The 19,376-nt window shown below is 49.7% G+C and overlaps 3 protein-coding genes across 3 annotated transcripts; 1 reads left to right on the top strand and 2 right to left on the bottom strand.

The window, feature by feature from the left end:
• Positions 1-27: 27 nt before the first annotated feature.
• CDC26 (cell division cycle 26) lies at positions 28-545 on the bottom strand. The gene is made up of 2 exons (XM_084298995.1): positions 410-545; positions 28-308 (listed from the first exon to the last, which is right to left on the bottom strand). The coding sequence occupies exons 1-2, from the start codon at positions 488-490 to the stop codon at positions 117-119; spliced, it is 273 nt and encodes a 90-aa protein (XP_084155121.1). The 5' UTR covers positions 491-545; the 3' UTR covers positions 28-116.
• A 30-nt stretch (positions 546-575) lies between these two features.
• Positions 576-8,090, top strand: PRPF4 (pre-mRNA splicing tri-snRNP complex factor PRPF4). The gene is made up of 14 exons (XM_084299072.1): positions 576-701; positions 952-1,129; positions 1,332-1,518; positions 1,745-1,832; positions 2,338-2,417; positions 2,665-2,758; positions 3,684-3,778; positions 4,087-4,145; positions 4,708-4,831; positions 5,993-6,082; positions 7,012-7,134; positions 7,285-7,392; positions 7,478-7,596; positions 7,774-8,090. The coding sequence occupies exons 1-14, from the start codon at positions 630-632 to the stop codon at positions 7,965-7,967; spliced, it is 1,611 nt and encodes a 536-aa protein (XP_084155198.1). The 5' UTR covers positions 576-629; the 3' UTR covers positions 7,968-8,090.
• Positions 8,091-10,170: 2,080 nt separating this feature from the next.
• On the bottom strand, positions 10,171-18,564 carry WDR31 (WD repeat domain 31; the record flags this gene model as incomplete). Its single annotated transcript, XM_084298798.1, has 9 exons — positions 10,171-10,331; positions 11,762-11,924; positions 12,407-12,548; positions 13,012-13,079; positions 13,641-13,741; positions 13,829-13,973; positions 17,039-17,113; positions 17,591-17,717; positions 18,518-18,564. The coding sequence occupies 9 exons, from the start codon at positions 18,562-18,564 to the stop codon at positions 10,171-10,173; spliced, it is 1,029 nt and encodes a 342-aa protein (XP_084154924.1).
• Positions 18,565-19,376: the final 812 nt, after the last annotated feature.

The raw sequence follows: 19,376 nt of genomic DNA, 5'->3' as shown, positions 1-19,376 counted from the left end.
AGCCTGCGCGAGTTATTGGCCCACTGATTAAAAAAACCCGCATTTATTTCACACGAAGCAGCCGAGGGGGGGCTGAGGGGAGCCCCGGGCAGCCCCCCCCGGCTCGGGGCCGGCCGCTAGAACTCGAAGGTGCCGAAGTGCGCGGCGCGGCCGCCGGCCTTGGGCTGTGGCTTGTAGCCGATGCGCTCGTTGACGAGCTGCTCGCGGCTCTTGTGCTCCGTGCCCAGCGCCAGCGCCGTGGCCGCCGCCGCCGCCGCCGCTTCCTCGCCGGCCGCCGCCTCCGCCTCCTCCCGCTGCTTCTTGCGGCCCTGCGGGGCGAGGGGGGGCCGCGTCAGGGCGGGATCGGGGACCCGGAGCCGGGATCAGGGATCGGGGACCCGGGCCCGTCCCGGCGCGGCCCCGCTCGCACCTCCAGGTCCTTCCGGACGCCCTCGAACTCCTCGATGTCGTCCAGCTTCAGCTCCAGGCGCGTCGGTTTCCGCCGCAGCATGGCCGCTCCCGCTCCCGCCCGGCCGCTCCCGCCCCGCCGCCGCCGCCGCCGCCACCGCCGCCACCGCCCCTCCCGGCCTGCCCCGCGCCGCCCGCCCCGCCCCGCCCGGAAGCCGCCGTGAGGCGCCGCCGCCGCCGCCATGGCCTCCGCGCGGGCACCGGCAGCGAGAGGCGGAGCGCGGCCCCCGGCGCGGCCCCCGGCACCGCCAGAGGTGGGGGCCGGGGCTCCTCGCGTGTCCCGGCCGCGCCCCCGGCCCCGTAACCGCGGCGCTGCCACGGCTCGGCCGGCACCGGGGCAGGGGGAGCGTCGCGGGTGAAGTGACCGAGACGGGGACGGAGCCTCAGGGGCTGGGTCCTGGGGGGAAAAAGGGGCCGCGGCGCCAGGGTCCCCCCACAGCCCCCACTGCCCCCCGCCTGCTGCTCGGCCTGAAAGGGCCCTAAAGCTCTGCCCTTCCCTTGCAGGCCACAAAGAGCAAACCCCCCGAGGAGAGCGATGCGCCGCCCGCCAAGAGAGCGCCCATCTTCTATGGCAGCTTGGAGGAGAAGGAGAGGGAGCGGCTGGCAAAGGGAGAATCGGGTCTGCTGGGGAAAGAAGGGATGAAAGCTGCGATCGAGGCTGGCAACATTAACATAAGTAGCGGTGAGAAGGCTTAAACGCTTTTTTTTCCCCTTGCTTTTGAACTTGATGTAGCCAGAAGTCTCTCTGATCAAGTTTGAGCATGATTTAGAGTTGTGAAGGTGAGACCCCAGCCTTGGCTGTCTTCTTGTTTGGGTCTGCCTGTTGAAGAGAGGTCTCTTGTCCGGCTGCTATTTTCAATCTGATGATGTTGTTTTTGGTTTAGGTGAGGTTTTTGATCTGGAAGATCATATGAGCGAGCGGCAGGCAGAAGTGTTGGCTGAGTTTGAGCGCAGGAAGAGAGCCCGGCAAATCAACGTGTCCACTGATGACTCTGAAGTGAAAGCCTGCTTGCGAGCACTTGGGGAACCCATCACGCTCTTCGGAGAAGGTCCTGCCGAAAGGAGGGAGAGGTGCTGTGACCACCCTTGTCTGTTGCAAATTGGGAGCACTCGGCTGTACCCAGTTTATCAAATTCCTCACGTTTTCCTTGTAGTCGGCATGCTCTGAGTGCTGCCAGTCAGTGATGTTACATTCCTACATGGCAAGAGTTGTGGGGAAAGGATGACACTCACTGAGTGTCTGTGAGATTAGATGAGAATTCGCTGAGTGAATGTGACATAATATCTTTCTTTTCAGATTAAGAAATATCCTTTCAGTGGTTGGCACTGATGCGTTAAAAAAGACTAGAAAAGATGACGACAGGTCAAAAAAATCCAAAGAAGAGGTAATGTTTTCTCAGTGCTGAGGGAGATGTGTATGTTAACCTTTTTGATACCTTATTCTCGTGGTCTCCAACATGTCCAAGGCTTTTGGGTTTGGTTGGTCTGTGGATTCTCACATCATCCCTTCTTGCTCCTTCTTCTGTGTCATCCATTCTAGCAAAACTGGCAATGTATTATCTGAATAGGGAACGTGAACTCTGGCTTGTACTCCAGACCAAACTGTGTTGTGTACAGCACATGAATCAGGAGATTAGATGTTTGGACTGTCACGTAGTATAGCAAGTCTGTTATTATTTGTCTTAGGACTTGGGAAGAAAAAACTGTTTCTGCTATACTGCATCTCTTTCTGCCTTTGACTTGTCTGTCTTTCTGCTTCTCCTTTCTTTTTTTCTGAGTCCATTTTTGCCTTACTGTTTTGGGGGGTTGATATAAGTGGAAGTCACATCAACTGAATGGAAGAGCAGGATCATGGTAGCTTTTTCTGTGGCTTTGTTCCTTGTCTTACAGTATCAGCAAACCTGGTACCATGAAGGACCACGCAGTCTGAAAACAGCAAGGCTGTGGCTTGCTAACTACTCACTTCCCAGGTAAAGAAAAACAATGTGAATGAAGGAGAGAGAGAACCTTTTGTAAGATCTAACTGCTAATCCTGCTGTGGGTAGTGCAGGAAATTTGAGATCAAAAGAGTGGGGAACAGACACTGGTAGACAAATCCAGTGAGATTAAATCTTAATAGTGACTGACTTTGTTAGCCCAGTATAGGGGAAGTGAAAGTTTCCAGCAGCAGGGCAGGGAAGACTTAGGGAGTTGTTACTCCATCTCTGCTCTTCACAGGGCAGTGAAGCGGCTAGAAGAAGCACGACTACTCAAAGAGATTCCAGAAGCAACCAGGACATCACAGAGACAGGAGCTGCACAAATCCCTGCGAGTAGGTTTGGCATCTGCTCTGCTGCCATTTTTAAGACTTTGTGCTGATCTCTAAAGAGGTCAGAGAAAGATCAGCTGCCTGGAGGTGCTGTCCACATGCATGTAGCTTGCTGTGCCTGTCTCCATTGTAGATCTCCACATTCACTCTTTTCTGATGATATGTGTGTTCTACCTCTGTTCCTTCAGCGATTCGGAGACCTGCTTCTGTTATTCCCCCGTGTTGCAGAGGGATGAGCAGATGTCCCTGCATTGCCTTGTCACTTGCCTGTGAAGCGAGAGAGATTGCTTCCTGGGTTTGTCACAGCTTTAGCTGGCAGGAAGGGACTGCTTGTTTTTTTCTTCCTGTGCCATGGTCACTATTCCATAAAAAAGTGGAAAATAATAACCATAACACAGTAATGGAAAACATCTTTTAGAATGATTCTGAGACTTCCTTTTCAAGCACGTTAAGTCAGATTCCTAACTTAGCAGAATGGTTCAAGCACACAGTGTGTTGCTGCTCTAATCCTGTTTATCCCCACATGCATTAGCTGCCAGAGGATTTGCCTCTCCCCTGTGAGCACCACACTGCCTGCCCTACTCTTTCTGGTTATGTTCCTTGGCTGAGATGTAGGAGGCCCAAACTGCAGTGAGGTCCCTGTCAAAGCTGTAGTCACAAAGCAGGCCTGCAGGGCTATCAGTGGCAAGTGGTGGTACAGTGAGCTCTAAGCTGTGCCACCCAGCAGTGTTAGCTTCCATCGGTCAGGCTTGCTTCATGGTCCTCCTGCTTGGAATGGCTCTGAGGTAGCTCCTCCTCTTGGAAGTGACTTTCCAAAGCGCCCTGTCTGTTCCTTTGTATGTCTGTTGTCTTTCCCTCAAGTTTTTGGCCAAGGCTTTCCCTAGGTCATTTGTAGTTTACTTATTGTTTCATTTGCATTTGGTTGCAGTCCTTGAATAACTTCTGCAGTCAGATTGGAGATGATCGCCCACTGTCCTACTGCCACTTCAGCCCTAATTCCAAATTCTTGGCTACTGCCTGTTGGTAAGATTTTTTTTTTTTTTTTTTAAAGTTACTTTAGGGGATGAAGCAGCCCAGCAGGAGTGAAGGAGAGGGATGTTATCGTAGGTCTGTAAATTGTGAGAGTTCGGAAATGGATTTTCTTCCTACTCAGAGCTCCATCTTCACTCCACTTTAGAGCTTTGCAGGGATTTGAATCTGAGTCCATTAGTCCCAAAGCATGCTGGTGTTTTACCCACTGCAGAACCTCTCATTGTGTTCTTGCAGCTCTGTGTTAGAAAATTTGTTTGATATTCCTGCCTACACTGACTTCTATTTCTTGTGTTCAACAGGAGTGGACTCTGTAAGCTCTGGTCTGTGCCTGACTGCAACCTTGTTCACACCTTGCGAGGTAGAGCGACTTTCATTGAAATTCTTTGCATAGTTCTGTTCCTTTCTGGGCCAAATTCCCATACCTGAATTGTTTTGTAACTCAAAAAGTTGTGTTCTTTGGGCATATCTTATTCTAACAAGATCATTACTCAGGCTTGCAGAGCATGGACACGTGTCAGATAATCCAGAGGAAGTCCTGACCTTTCTCTTAGAGAAAAGACCAGTTTGTTATTTCTCTTTCTGGATAATGTTTTTGTTTTACCTTGTTTAAAAACCTGGTCTGAATTATTTTGAGACAAGTACTAGCATTCTTGGCCAGACAATGTAGTAAGAGTGAGGTTCTTTGAACAGTGAACAGAGGTTTGAGTAAATAAAATCTCTTCGTTCAGATGTTGAATTTTCACCGCGTTTTGAGGGTTGCAGATCTTGGTGTCTGATACTCTTTAAGTGGGTGCTACTGGAATTGCAGTTTAGCTGTGTGACTTCACCCAAAATGGGAGGACACGGTGAAAGTATGCTCTGGTACCTGACTGACAAGATCCTGTGGCAGATTATGAATTTTGATTTTCCTTTCTTTTAAGGACATAACACCAATGTAGGAGCAATAGTCTTCCACCCCAAAGCCACTGTCTCCCTAGACAAGAAGGACGTTAACCTGGCCTCGTGTGCAGCTGATGGTTCTGTCAAACTCTGGAGCCTTGAAAGGTTAGAATGACACTGGGCATGCACAGTTGCAGCATTGTTGCTTTGGGGGTTGAGTTATTAAACAGTGGACATTTACCATCTTCCTGCAAATATAACCTTTTCTTGTAGTTATACCAGTGCAGTCCCTGGCCTTGGTATATGCCATCTTCTTTGGCAGGAAAAGAGATCACCCTGATAGGGGAATCAAGGTGAGGGGAAATTGTCTGGAAAGAATCAAGTCAGAATGGCTGTTGGGCATTAGCAAGTTGCTTTGGGTGATGGATGGAAGATCTGGAGTGTTTTTCATACTAACCTTTCATCTGGGAGGGAATTTCCCCTCTTTGATATTACATGAACTTCTGGGTTATTGGAAAGCACCAGTATGCAGAGAGTGACTAGCCAAATACATAACCATGCACAGAAGTTCATCCTGTAAGAAAAACCTTTGGCTCTGTGTCATTGCACGGTATAGTTCTAGAAAATGTGCAGCATCTATCTCAAGCCTGAAAAGTGTTGTGAGCCATGGCATCTGCTGTGTTTGAAAAGCGGAGCCCTGCAGTGCCTTAGGAAGAGGCAGGCAGCTCTGAGGTCCTTATTTCATTATCCTTACCTGAAAGCCACCGTTTCTAATTGCAGAAGCATGCTTGTGCCAAGCAACAGCTGTTTGTTAGTGCCATGTGACCACATCTCTATTTGGTCTGTTGGAAAGACACTCTTAATGCTCTTCAGATCTTCTGCTAAAGGCTGCCACACGTAATTCTGGGACAGTAAATGTTTGCTCTCTCCTGCCTGCCCTGGGTTTCATCAGAATAGCAGGGTTGGGATGAGGCGGTATGGGATGTGTTCTGTGTAGTCACAGTAAAGCGCCCTGCTGTGCACTCTGAGCTTAGTTTCTGCTGTTGAGGCTTTCAAACTGCTAATAACAAGGACCTTGATAATTTTTGAAACCAGTTATCCCAGGAGAACTTATAACTGAGGATATGAGTGTGTATAAAGGGGTTAGACTTAGAGCTTCAGCTGTGTGAACAAAAGGCAGAATTTAGAGTCACTATAGTCAAAACTCTTGACTTTCCTCTCTGGGCTGTGCTTAACAACCAGCTTTCTTGAGATCATAGCTACAAAGGCCTGGCTAGAGCCAGCCACCCTGACCAGCGTCTGATGACTTTTGTTTCTCTTTTCCAGTGATGAGCCAGTGGCAGATATTGAAGGTCACAGCATGAGAGTGGCACGTGTGATGTGGCACCCCTCTGGGAGGTTCCTGGGTACTACCTGGTATGGAGATTTGTTGTTTTTTTGTTTTTCACTTTAAGATATTACTATTTGCTGTCAGTGTGATTCTTGAAAGACCTCCTTTCTCACATGAGACCCAGCTGGTCTCCAGTTGGAAGTAAAGCATCCACAAAGTTAGTGAGGTATCCCGTTGTTCTCCTTGGAGACTTCCAGCTGCCAGAGAAGCAGCCCACTGGCTGCTGCTGACTCGTGAGTGTGGGATGGGAGATGTGGTGAGTGGGACAGTGGTGGCGGGCAGACATGAACACTGCTGAGGGAGAGGGAGAGTGTGCTGTCCTGAAGCTGAATGGTGCACAGGTTATCTGAAAATCTAATTCCAGAAGCAGAAATGGATTGTACTGCTAGGGGGATTTCAGTGAGATACCTGCATTCTGGCAGTCAGGATCCTTGTAAGCGACACTGTTCTGTTCTATTCTCTCTTCCTTCAAATACAGTTTTAAAGGCTTTACAAAGTTAACCAAACAGTCTCTGTTCTCGTAGTAATCATCCTGTGGCAGTTACTGTTTTTTTCCTCTTTTTGTGTGGCTTTCTGAGGCCATCTGGGCTCCACTCTATCAACTCAGAAAAGAACAGCATCTGAACAGGGAGTGTGGTTTTTGTACACTGCATCTCCTAACCTGCAAATGGATCAGCATCGCCCATTGTGTGATCCCTTTGGAGTTTTATGTGGACATTTATGTGGACCTAGGGAAGCTCCCTGCTCTCCCAGGGGTGTGCTGAGGATTTCTGAGGTTTTGCTGTGGACAGCCTCACTCCTGACATGCTTTCCTATGCACAAGAAACGGTTTTGAACCAGCCAGTGTGAATGTGCTGACAGCTGTTATGCGTGTGCCCAGGTCAAACAGGATTATCTGCTCAGATCGGGAATATGGAAAAATACATTTAGTTGGACAAATGCTTTGTTTTTGTAGCTATGATCACTCGTGGCGCTTGTGGGACTTGGAAGCTCAGGAAGAGATTCTCCATCAGGAGGGGCACAGCAAAGGGGTCTATGACATTGCCTTTCACACGGATGGGTCTCTTGCTGGGACTGGGTGAGTTTGCTTTGCATCAAGACTGTATGTGAAGCACTATCGAGGTTTTGGTGCTGGCTGATGCCGAATGTCCCAGTGTGGGTGAGGCTGAGTGTGTTCTGGCAGTTGCTGAATCTGAGGGGTGATGTTGGTCGGGTTCTCTCTTTTCAGTGGACTGGATGCTTTTGGCCGGGTGTGGGACTTGCGCACGGGACGCTGTATCATGTTTCTGGAAGGCCACTTGAAGGAGATCTATGGACTGAATTTCTCCCCAAATGGGTAAGAAAGGAGTTTGCATGGCTTACATGGGAGCTCTGAGCACAAGGCTGAGCTTTCAACACATTCCTACTTGGCCCCTTGGCAGATACCATGTCGCAACTGGCAGTGGTGACAATACTTGCAAGGTGTGGGACCTCCGCCAGAGGAAGTGCATCTACACCATTCCTGCCCATCAGAACCTGGTGACTGGGGTGAAATTTGAACGTGAGTACCTCCTGTCTGTTCTTCATCCCTACCGTTCCTGGGCTAAGGTGGCAGGGGATGGGGCAATTCCAAACCACATCCTCAGATCAGGAGGATCTGTACTGGTTAATGGTAGATGATCTGTCACAGTTTTCTTTGCAAATCTCACTTCTCCCTTTTTCTCATCCTTAACTGCAGCCAATCATGGCAACTTCCTGCTGACTGGCGCTTACGATAACACGGCGAAGATCTGGACTCACCCTGGCTGGTCCCCTTTGAAGACACTGGCGGGTCATGAGGGAAAGGTGATGGGACTGGATATCTCCCTTGATGGTCAGCTGATAGCGACGTGCTCCTATGACAGAACCTTCAAGTTGTGGACAGCAGAGTAGCTCAGGTGTTCATGGTCAGCTGGGACAGAGATGTTAATGGCTTTGAACTAAGACTTGTCTTTTTTATATTAAATTAAAAAAAAATGGCTTTTGTAATATGCATTACAATGGCTGTAATCACTGGCTGTGTCTCTGCTTCCTGGTTGAGGTGGTTTTGAAGCATCTGTTTGTCAGGGCTTGATTGGAGTCAAAGCTTGGAAGATGTTCTACTTTTTAGGACTCTTGTTTTATGCTGCAGACACTGTTTCTCTACCTCCCTTCCAAGCTAGGCTCACAAGTTTTCTCCAGTTTGTTTTACACATCTGTAGGTAGCCACACAGCACCTCATGGATGGTGTGCTGTACAGCCTCAATACCGTTCTTACCTTCTGTTTTCCAGGCTGCTTTGATAGGAGTCTGTGGCTTCAAAGCTCGTTTGCATTCAAAAAATAAAGAGTTGTCAGTTGTTGGAGGAAAAACGTTCTACCTCTGCAAGTTAGTTTGAACATAGAGGCCTGTATCTGCTTGCAGTAGATGTTAAAGGCCAAGGGTTTTTATTTTCCATGTACCATCTCAGGCTATCTCATGTCCTAGCTCCTTGAGCTGTCTCACAAATTGGGTCTTTCAAATCTATGGATGTTATCTCCTGCTGAAGTTTTTTCTGTGTCTCACTACGTGTGATACAAAGGCTACTTCAGTGCAGGATTTTCTTGTTCTAACTTACACTGTGAAGAAACGTCCTATTTGTTGTTTGTTCCTTAAACTGAAGTTTTGCAAATGTGGTCTGGAAAATCGAAACATAATTTGTATGTGCACCCTGACCTCTGTGCCTGACTAAGAAATGGAAAAAAGCTTCAAGGGAAAAGAGAAGACGTTCATCTCCCCTCTTGTCAGCTGGAGCTGTCCGTATTACCTAGGAAAGCAGACACAGCATTGTTTTCAACGTGTGCAGTGTACGTGGGACCATGCTGTTTCAACAACATCAAACTACTCATGGGTTACTTTTCCAGCAGAGCTGTGTGCCTGCTCCTCCTCCTAGCAATATGGTGGCACCTGCTACGTGCTGGATGCTCTCGTTTGCTCCCAGGAAACATGTTAACAGGCTGGAGGCCAGGAAATAGCACAGAAAAATATTTAATTGAAATCTCCTCTTGTGTAAGCCTAGATACCCAGCTATGTGTGCCCAAGTACCTCTTGAAGGGTCTGCTAAAGGGACTGCCCGAGCTCAGAAGCACAAGCTTCCAGCTGCAGAGCCAGGGATCTCCCTGTCCTTAAGGACAAGCTCCCCAAGGGCGTACCTCATCGGGTTGCCATTCATGGGGCAGCCTTTGCCCAGCACTTAGCCAGCTTGCTCCCCCTGGAGGCAGCAGCATGGTTCTAGCCGGCTTTAGATGAAATTTTGGACACCGATGAACATTCTGCATTTACACACACACATTGTCCCAGGGGTATAAGTGCCAGTGCAATATTTCTGTCACATGGTGTTTGGCTCCGCTAAACAGGACAATGAGCTGGAGCAAGGAGAAGGACGACACCTTCCCTGCTTGATGCCCTGGCACCCTGCAGTGCTGCCTGTTGGCTTAGCCAGAGACCAACCTGGCCAGATGTGAACCATCTGCTCCACAAATGAGAGCCAGATGTGTCCTGAGAGCCTGCTGCCTCACAGCAATGTAAATACGCCGATTATTCAGCTCCTGGAGCCCTCTGGAGGCACTGCCATGAGCTGGCTCAGGGAAACAGAACAGCGATGCTGATTTAAATCTTGTCCAGGGAAGGAGACGGAGATCCCTGATTTCTTCTCACACTGTCTGATAAAGTCCAAGGTGGTTGCTCTTTTTCCTCCCACTAAAACCAGCTTTCCTGCTGTAGGGCAGCAGTGATGTGATGAGACCTGAGAACCACCGCAGGGATGTACATGCTTTCTCATAGCTCCTTGGTCCTCTTCTGCTAGCCCCCTTCATGTCTGCATGGAGGTTTTGCAAATCAAACAGTGCTCTTACAGGAGTGAGAACTTGACCTGAATGCAGCTATGATTTGGCTTTTCTTCTAGACAGCTCTATAATTGCTTCCCACCACCTACAAGCTATAAGCAGTAAAGCCCCTCTGCTGCCCCTGAGCTGTGTCACCGCTCTGCAGGTGCGGCGTTGTCTTGTGCCTGCAGTCAGGGGCAGCTGACAGGGAACTGCCTGCCTGTGGGGCAGTCTCTGCTGGAAAGGTTCTTATGGTCAGAATACTGCCAGCTCCTCCAGCTCCAGGTCGGCACCGCTTCTCATCTGCAGTAAGTGGATCCCTGAGTTAAAAGTGGCGCAGAGCAGCGTGGAGCTGTCGCAGACGGCCAGTGAGGCCAGTGGTCCTGCTCCCTCGAGGCATGCAGTGGCCAGGCAGGCTGGGAAGGCAAGAGAGAAATCATTCAGGATGTGTGGTTTTCCAAGGTAAGGGACGACCACCCTGAGCTCCCACATCCTGGCTCTGCCCCTGTGTGTCCAGCTGCCCATCTGCTCACCCCTCGGTCTGCTGCAAGGGAGGTGAGCCATGCGGGGCCGTGCTGCCCCCTCCGCCCCCCGTTGTGCTGGGTGAGCCCCCCTGGGGTCCCTGCAGGCCAGAACAGGGATCCAGGCTGAGGCCAGGCACCTCCGCTGGAGAGAAAACCAAAACAGACAGACAGACAGAGCTGCAGGGCTCACGTGGAGGCATTACAACATGCCTTTTTCTCCCAAATAGTTTATGATCAAGAAAAATTCTTTCCAAGGGTTTTAATAAACCCCTCACACAGTTTTGATAAACCTCTGAAAGAGAAACAAAAGTAAGATTTAGAGTGTTCAGAGCCACATCAGCCTTTCTGTTTGTGTCTGTAATAAGAAATCCTGATGTATTTATGCAGGCACCGGCCCCACGCTGAGCTGGTCGCAGAGCCGTGTGACAAGGACATACAGGCAGCTGCCCTTCACAGCGACGTACGCCTGCCAGACAGCACCTGAACTAGAGCTGACAGCTGAAGGTCAAAAGAGTCAACGTGCAGAGCTGCTGCCGACCCCAAGGCTGTCTCAGCGTGCACAGGCACCAGGGTAAAAAGTGAGGTGAGTGAAAAGAGAAGGTGAGAGTTTTACTGTGGGACAACATCAGGTTTCTACTTTCATTCTATTTAAAATAATTGTGTGTGAAGAGGTTCTTAGTACAGTGAGTGTCTAATGCTAATGATTTTTGCTGGACCCAGCACACAGCATGTCTGTGAACCCAAACAGCTTCCCAGAAGGAACTGTCTCTGCCCTCTGCGCAAGGCATTAGATAACAAACCCGCTGCTGTGTCGGGGCTTGGCAGGTGATCAGCCTTTGTGTCCAGCTCACGTGAGGACTTAGCCCTCACCAAATCCTCCAGCAAGCAGGCTAACCCTGAAATGCCTGCAGTTCCCACTCAGAGGGTGATCACAGTCTGTGCTTTGCAGCTTTCCACCTGTATCTGAGGGAAGCCCTGGAGTTCCACTGCCCTTTTTCATTTTTATCATTTGCATTTCATTGCTGAACTTGGACACCTTTCAAAACCAGCTTGTCATTGCTTCCTTTTAGTTAAAGGACACCCACCACCTCCAACCTCATGCACGCAAACGCCCTCCTGTGCTGGAGGGCAGGCAGAAGCCCCTGGCACAACACCAGTTGCTCTGCTGCTTATCTCCACCCTGCCCCGTGGCTGCATTTGATTAAAATTCAGAGGTTACAGGCACACACAGGTGTGTTCTCATCACCCCAGGGAGACAGAAACCAAGGAAGCAGTTTTGCTTTCCCAGGGTAGCACAGTCAGTGGGCAGCACCCTCCCTTACCTGCAGTGTCTTGGTCCCAGACCTTCACTTTGCTGTCGTACGAGGATGTGGCAATGCTGGGGGCGAGAGCAGGGCCCCGTGGAAGGAAGACACAGGAGGTTGTGGTCTGGAAATGCCCTTTGTACTCACGTACTCGGCTCCTCGTCTGCCGCAGGTCCCACATCTGCAAGGCAACAGGCAGTGCTTAGAGCTCAGGCTCCGTTAGTGTCACTTGCCAACATGGAGCTGTTCTATGAAGAAAGGGAGGAGGCTAAAGAGCTCCTTGCCAATCCTGAGTGCAACATCTACCTCCATCAGTGCAACATCACCTCTAGCCCCTGCTTATGCTCAGAGTCCTAGAGCACTTCAGACCCCAAAGGATTTTCACCATTTGTTACCATTCAAACACGTCCCTGCAAACTGAAACAAAATCACGGTGCTTTAATGAGGAAAAAGACCTCTTACTGCAGCAGACTCACCAAAGAGACAGGCAGGAAGGAACTAAGCTCAAGCCTTACTGGTGACATCAGAGTAAGGCCAAAGCAGTGGGATCTGTGCTCTGCTGCAGGCAGACCCTTGGAGCACTGATCTGCTGCCCTCTGCTGTGTGCGGTGGAGGTTAGAGAGAAATCAGAAGAAAGCAGGACTTGCTGCCCAGCCAACTCACGGTTGCTTCGCAGCCCTCTCCAGCGAAGCCGCTGCTGCTGCTGAGGACATACCGCCCGTCCTGGCTCACGTCGCAGCACGTCTGGATGTGCTGCTTGCCTGGAAACGTGTGTGCCACCTGCAGCTCCCGGCTGTCCCACATCCTGGAAGCAACGAGAGGGGGGAAGGAGGACGGGGCATTACTGCCACGAAGGGCTTCCCTCGGTGCCCCCACCGTGCCCTCACTTTGCCTTCGATCTCTTCCATCATGGGACAGTCTCCCTCCTTCCTCTCAATGCTGTCACTGCATACTTGCATTTGTCTGTCCCACGCCCTGAGTCCTAAATCAGTATTTAGCCAGAACAGCTCTGTGGAGCTCCAAACCATTTTTCTTTTTACACATAGTTGATGCCCAGTGCTGCTTACAGCCTCGGGTGTCCCCATGCTGTCCTTCCCTGGCAAGAGACCACCCTCCAAGACCCAGGTGAGCTGGAAGGTGGCTTCTGGCTACACCAGGACTTTATGAATAGCAACCAACCAACCCCTTGTGTACCGACATTTTCCATAATCCATTGCCATGTACCCCAGGTTGTAACTCCCTTCTCCGTGGCCACCTGTAACACTTACTTGACAGTTTTATCCTCTGATGTCTGGATGACGTAGGGCTCCCCAGGAACCCAGCACAGATGTGTTACCTGCGGAGGGGAAGGGAAGAGCAACATGCTGCCCACCTCTGCGTGCAGCCCAGGCTGACATCTGCCTGTAGGTACACAACCACAAAGCTCCCCCGTCCTCGCTCTCCTGCTGGGTAGTGAGCAGGAAATGACAGATGAAGGTTTTTCTGTTTCCCACCAGTGCTGTTGGGACCAGTGCTGGTCTGATCCCAGAGAGGTGGCTGGGCTTTATTAGCAGGCAGAGAGGCACCAGCAGCTCAGCGGGGCACAGTGCCATGGGAATAAGGGCACCACAGGCACCAGAAGATACAACTCCACTGCCTAGCTGGTACAAGAGGGAATTAATAAATCACCACACGTCTCTTGGTATCTTTGTGCTATGAGAGGCGCTGTTTCCTGGAGGAGAGGGTAACTATCCCCAGGCTTTGATCTCCCCAAACATAAAGGCAATCTGTGCAGTGCCTCAAGGGCTTATTGCAGTGCCAAGTTCAAGGCAAATTTACTCTACGTGGCTTTACTCGTGAAGTACCCGAGTAGGCAGCGCGTTGCCATTACAGGATGCGAGCAACCAGCAGCTCCTACCAGGTTCCTGGAGACAGCAGCTCTGCCCAGGCACCCTCCGGTCTCTATGTCCCACTTGCAGACAGTGTTGTCTCGCGAGCCTGTGCACAGCTGAGTGGCATCTGCAACCACACGTTAACATACAAAAATTGTCAAGATAAACTGTGAAGAAATCATTGTTTGGGGAATAGGAGTGTGCTGGTCCTCACCTGGGCTCACAGCCAGTCCAGTAACAACCAGGTCATGTCCTGGGAAGTGCTGGCTTGGCCCTGAAGTCCTGTGAAGCTCCCACATCATTACTGTCTTGTCCCGGGATGCACTGAAGATTCTATTTGAGTCGAGGGCACAGGTGACCTGCCAAGGACCAGATGGGAGAAGTAGGTCAGCTCCTGCCCAGCCCAGCCGTGTGCAGGGAAAGCACAATGCTGCTCGGTCATGTCACAGTCTGAGACATGCAGAGATGTGATAGGGAGGAGCCTCACCTTCATGCTGTTTTTCAAACGCTGGGTTGCTCAGTGCTCACACGGAGGACCTGTGACTCCTGCTTGCTCCTGCTCTGCTAAACCCTGGCCACGGGCAAAGCCCAGTGCAGCGGGGCCTGGGGCTCTGCCTTGCCTTGCTCTGAGCCCCAGCCTGGAGAGGGCAGGCAGCAACTGTGGCTCCCAACAACATGCAGCAAAGGAATGAGGATTTTACCCCATGATGGACCTTGTTTTAGATTTCTGGTTCAAGAAGAACGTCAACAGCACTTGGCTATTTTTCATCTTTAGTTCTAGGCCAAGAGCAATAATGACACTGAAAGGCTGTGTCTCTCTTGCCCTGAACCCCAGGCTCAGAGAAGGTTTCCAGGGTGTTTTCCATCCCCCTCCCCTTCAAAAGGAATTTTGCAAGGAGAGGTTACCTCATTAACTTGATTCGTTATCTCCATTTCCACCCTGAAATGGCACCTTCACGAACACCAACAGACCTCTATAGAGCTATCACTACTTGCACTTTCTGCACAGACAGTAGTCACGACACACCAGGATTTAATAAGAGCTGTGAAAAGAAAAGCCCTCAACATCCCCCTTTGTCCCCAGGGATGCCCTGAACTGGAGAAATGGGCTGGAGAACGTCTTGGTACTTGCCTGTGACACTTAACAGGAAAAATGCTCGCCCGTTCTTAGCCCAGGAAGATGAATGCCAGATCCCAGCTCACTGCCGATCGCTTGTGTAGCACAGCTGGGCTGTCTTAGATGAGAAAGACTGAATACAATACTGGCTCTTGGGTTCACAAGTGGAAATTTCACTCCCAGGAGTTGCAGGGGAACTGTTTTTGTGATGGACCCCAGCTTCTCCCACTTGTGAGGGGATAAAGCTCCTGAGGTGCTCACTCTCCCCACCTGGTACTACACAACCCATGCACCTGAGTGGGCTTCATCTCCCAGACAGACCCACCAGAAGCAGACAAGGGTGCAGGACTGTCCCAGGAAGTCAGCCAAAATTTCAGAGGGGACAGAAGCAGTGAAGCAATGAGAATGGATTCTTAGGCCCCAAAGGTACAGCGGAGCCACAGAGGCAAACAGAGAGATGTTAACCTGAGCAACAGGAGCATCGCCAAGGAAAATCCACGGCTGATGGAGGAGCAAACCTCCCCTGTCCTCCCTCGAGGACAGTCTGTTTTCCTGACCCCTACAGCACAGTGACAACAGATGCTCCTAAAAAGAAGTGGTTGGTGCTGAGGTTGGTTAGAGATCACGGAGCTCAGCTGCACGCTGTCTGGAGGCACTTGTGCCATGACTGCTAAATGCCTCCTCTCCTCCTGCTACCTTCTCCAGCACAAGGGCAAGTCCTGGGGAACAGTGCAGGTTGTTGGCTCTGTAACGAACCCGGATGGTTTCCGATCACCTTCCCTGTGACCACAGCTACAGGCAACACAGCCATTAACCTGCTTTCCCCAGAGCAAGTGCAGAAGCTGACTGAACTCCCCAGCTCCTGCACAGCAGGAGGTCAGGGATGACATGGGGACAGCAAGCCCAGGCTGCAGACAGGCTTTGTGGCAGTGGCTGGCTGTGGCAGGTCAGCTTCCTTTTCAGGTTGTTACAGTAAGGAAAGAAACTGGAGGCTGAGCCAGGCATTTCTGTGCAGTGCCTTTGTGAGTAGGCAGGGTGGTAATAAAGGCTTATTTGTCATTTTCTTGGTTTCTTCTTCATCTTTCCACAATCAAACAGTGAGGGATGGTGAGATCTGCTGGGTTAACAGTCTCACACCCATTCTCCTCACCCTGAGTGGCAAAGGGGGTTCCCAGTCTCCACAGCCACTTGAGCTGGGCAATGAAGGAGCCTCCTGGTGAGCACAGGGAGAAAAGGAAATGCAGAAGACTGATTTTCTGACTTGGGTTCTGGCACCTGAAGGGAAGCTGCAATTACCAGGAAAGGCTGACTCCAACAGATCGTGTCAGCTCTGCTCTGTGGGAAGGGCACCTGAACAGATACCAACTGTAGGAGGGAGGAGGCATGCTATCACCATATACAAATTGTTGTTCTTAAAGGCGAAAAAATGCTCCAATTTTGGATGTATTCTCACAGGAGTAAGCAAAAGCACATTCCCAACACAAAGGCATCTCACTGCTAAATTTGAATTCCAGCTTTGAAGCTCACATGTGCTGAAGCTTCTGAAAGAAGACATTGGAATCAATGTAATGCTGCAAAGTAAGCCTTTCCCACCATCCTGTTTTCAGAAACAATTAATTTTATGGCAAAAGCTTCCTTAAAAAAAAAAAAAAAGCACAAAACACAAAAAAACAACAAAATGAGCCCAGTACACAGTCACTTTGAGCAGGGGAATGAATGAAATGTGAATTCTGAGCTCTTCCTAGGGCAGCACCACCGGCCCCCTTCATCCCTTCAACTTCCCAGAGCACAAGGGAATACCTGGCTACTCCCAGCTGGGAGGCACACCGGCCAAGCCAGGCACAGCACGTAAGCACCCTTGCATGTTTGTTCTCAGAGTAGCATATTTGGTTTTGTAATCAGGATGCTGGATGGAAAATTAAAGCCCCGTTGTTCCTGGACACAGCTGTTTTGTAGAATAACAAGTCTAGTGGGATGAGACCTGAAGAAAAGCAAAGAGCATCTCTGAATCAAACACTTGACCTAGTAATTAATCCTGAGTTTTTGTCACACAGTCTCTTGAAGGGAAGATAAGCAAATAGCCAAGTGTCCTGGTGCCCTGTTTCCTCTGGCTGCAACCAGTGCTTCTTTCCTGGACAGCAAAGTATCAGCTGGGAGCTTGGGAAAAGCCTAACACATTCTGACACCCACGTAACTCCGACAGAGCAAAGTGAGCCCTCTGTGGATGACAAACTGTGCTCTATCATTCCTGTTTTCCCAGTTTCTGGCGGGTGCAGAAGACCCCAACCACACTCAGCTGACACTCACCTTGGTGACTTCATGCTCATGGCCAACGAACTGCCTCAGCACAGCTCCAGATCTCCAGTTACAAACAGCCACGCTCTGCAGAGAACCAGGGGAAGGAAATCAGCAGCAGCAAAATGGGACAAAGAAGGCTCATGCACTATCTTGGTTTATTTTATACTCAGACCTGTGCACAGACCAAGATTGAAGAGTGAACAGATACTTTTGGTTTTGAGCTCCTACAGCCAATATAACTGCCTTTGGAGCCTGTCTTTTGTCAGATAACATCAGAGAAGGGTCAGCTCATTGGTTCTAAGCTTGGGTGAAAGCATTTGACATGACCTGACCTCTGGAGAACGTTATGAAATTTGACCCAGTGTGCTTCAGTGTGTGCCCTCATTCTAAGCTTACCTTTTCCTTCTCAATTCGGACAGATCACTGACAAAGTTGGTAGCAATCACAGAAACATGTAAAACTCACATTTAAGCCACATCCCCTTATTTTTCTAATGTCTCTGCCAATATATTTTCCTGCCTGTGACTGCGTTTTGTGCCCTGTGGTGGGCCAGTACCATACCTTATCCTTTCCTCCTGACACACACAGGTCTGCTTTGAGAGCAGCCACAGAAGTGACTGCATCGGCGTGCACAGGGTTGTGCTGAACACCTCTGCCAGGTCCTGTCTTTTCCACGGAGCCATCGGCCCTGCAACAGGCAGAGGGACAGTGGCAGGAGCTGCCGTGCATTTTAAGGCAAAGTCAGGGTGATGTCACCCACTTGGACTGAGGTTTAGGAGATTGCGCCACTGGCTGTACTGCAGAATGACAACGTCAGACTTTAAAAAGCTGAAGGGAAGCTGTCAAGAGACAAATGTGTCTCCGGGACTAGGTGAGATGGAGTATGTCTATTCTATACCTCGAGTTGCTAAATATTTGTCTGTTTACTCACTCCACGCCAGTGCAAAGAACAAAAGAACACCGCATTTCATTTTTTCCAGTCTCCACTTCCATGAATGCCTTTCAGGCTTTGCTGCTGTCCTGGCAGGCCCAGCACTTTGGCTCTTTGAAACCAGCCTTGCCAGGTGCTTCTAGTCCCCCACCAACCTGTGCTCTCAGCTGATCCTCCAGGCAAAGATCATCACTTTTGCTGCCAGATACTTAATTATTGCACCTTACCAATGAAAACTGATGGCAGTGTGAAGAGATGATGAAGCATTTTGAATATTTGGGCTAAACAGCCACTCCTAGACCTTTTAGCCTTCAGAGAGAGCACTGCCTTAGCAATCACAGAGCATAACCACTGGTCACATTTACATATTCAGCCACTCCTGTGAGCTGTATTTTGGATTTTAGTCCCCCAAATAAGCTAGGCAGAATTTAGAAGCAAGGGTCAAAAATAAATTCTAATTCATAAATCCAATAATGAAGCTATTGAACCACATGCTTGCTATATTCTCCATTCATATACATCGTTTATTAACACATGATCATCTGACGTTGCTTTACCTGTACTTGGTGGAGTGGAAGCTGATTTTACTCTGCAGTTTCCCCATCCCACTACTGAAAAGCACGGCTTCAACTACGGCCAGCAGCACTGAGCATCACTGCATCATCTGAGGTGCTTGCTGCTAGGACGTGACCTGAGGGTGAGGAGACACAGCATTACCAGGAATACAGAGATATTTTTGCTTCTTGCATACACAGGACAAAGTGCAGGCAACACAGTATCTACATCTTAACTTTGTTTAGAATAAGAGAAAAAAAATCTCAGTGTAAGGGATGTCTGGAGCTCCCCAGTCCAACCTTTTGCTTAGTGTAGGGCCAGCTGCTGAGATGTGGTTACTGGGGCCTTTCAGCTGAGCTTTACCAATACCCAAGCATGGTGAGGCCACAATAGAGATGGAGCTGCTGCCTGTACTTCTTCTTGTGCCTTACTCCTCCTCTTACTCCATTACTGGGACTTCCATATTCCTGGGAGATCCCAGTCTACACAACTTATCCTCAAGGGTCATGTTCTGGGAAATTGTGTGGCTTGGGTGTGACACAACCCCCACTGATTAAAGACACTGGCTACGGTCACAGATGAAGGGCAGTCACCAACAAACCTGTTCCAATGACAGTGAATTACCATGTACAGTAATTGGATTCTTCTTAGATCAAGACGTATTAATGGGATTTAGTCTGCTCTAGGTGTACGCTAACACTCCCATCTTCTGGACAAGTAGTATTTTGCTAATAAAATATGAGAAAAAAACACCCTTCCTACTTGATCTAGTGAAGAAAGTACATGCTTCAAGTCTCTCCCACAAAATCTTGAGAACCAAATACTAGAAGCACTAAGCAAGAGGGGTTGTTGTTTTTTTTT

The sequence above is a fragment of the Netta rufina genome (assembly GCF_964035555.1).
Source record: "Netta rufina genome assembly, chromosome: 20".
In the NCBI taxonomy this organism is placed as follows: Eukaryota; Metazoa; Chordata; class Aves; order Anseriformes; family Anatidae; genus Netta; species Netta rufina.
This window is presented reverse-complemented; position numbering and strand designations above follow the sequence as displayed.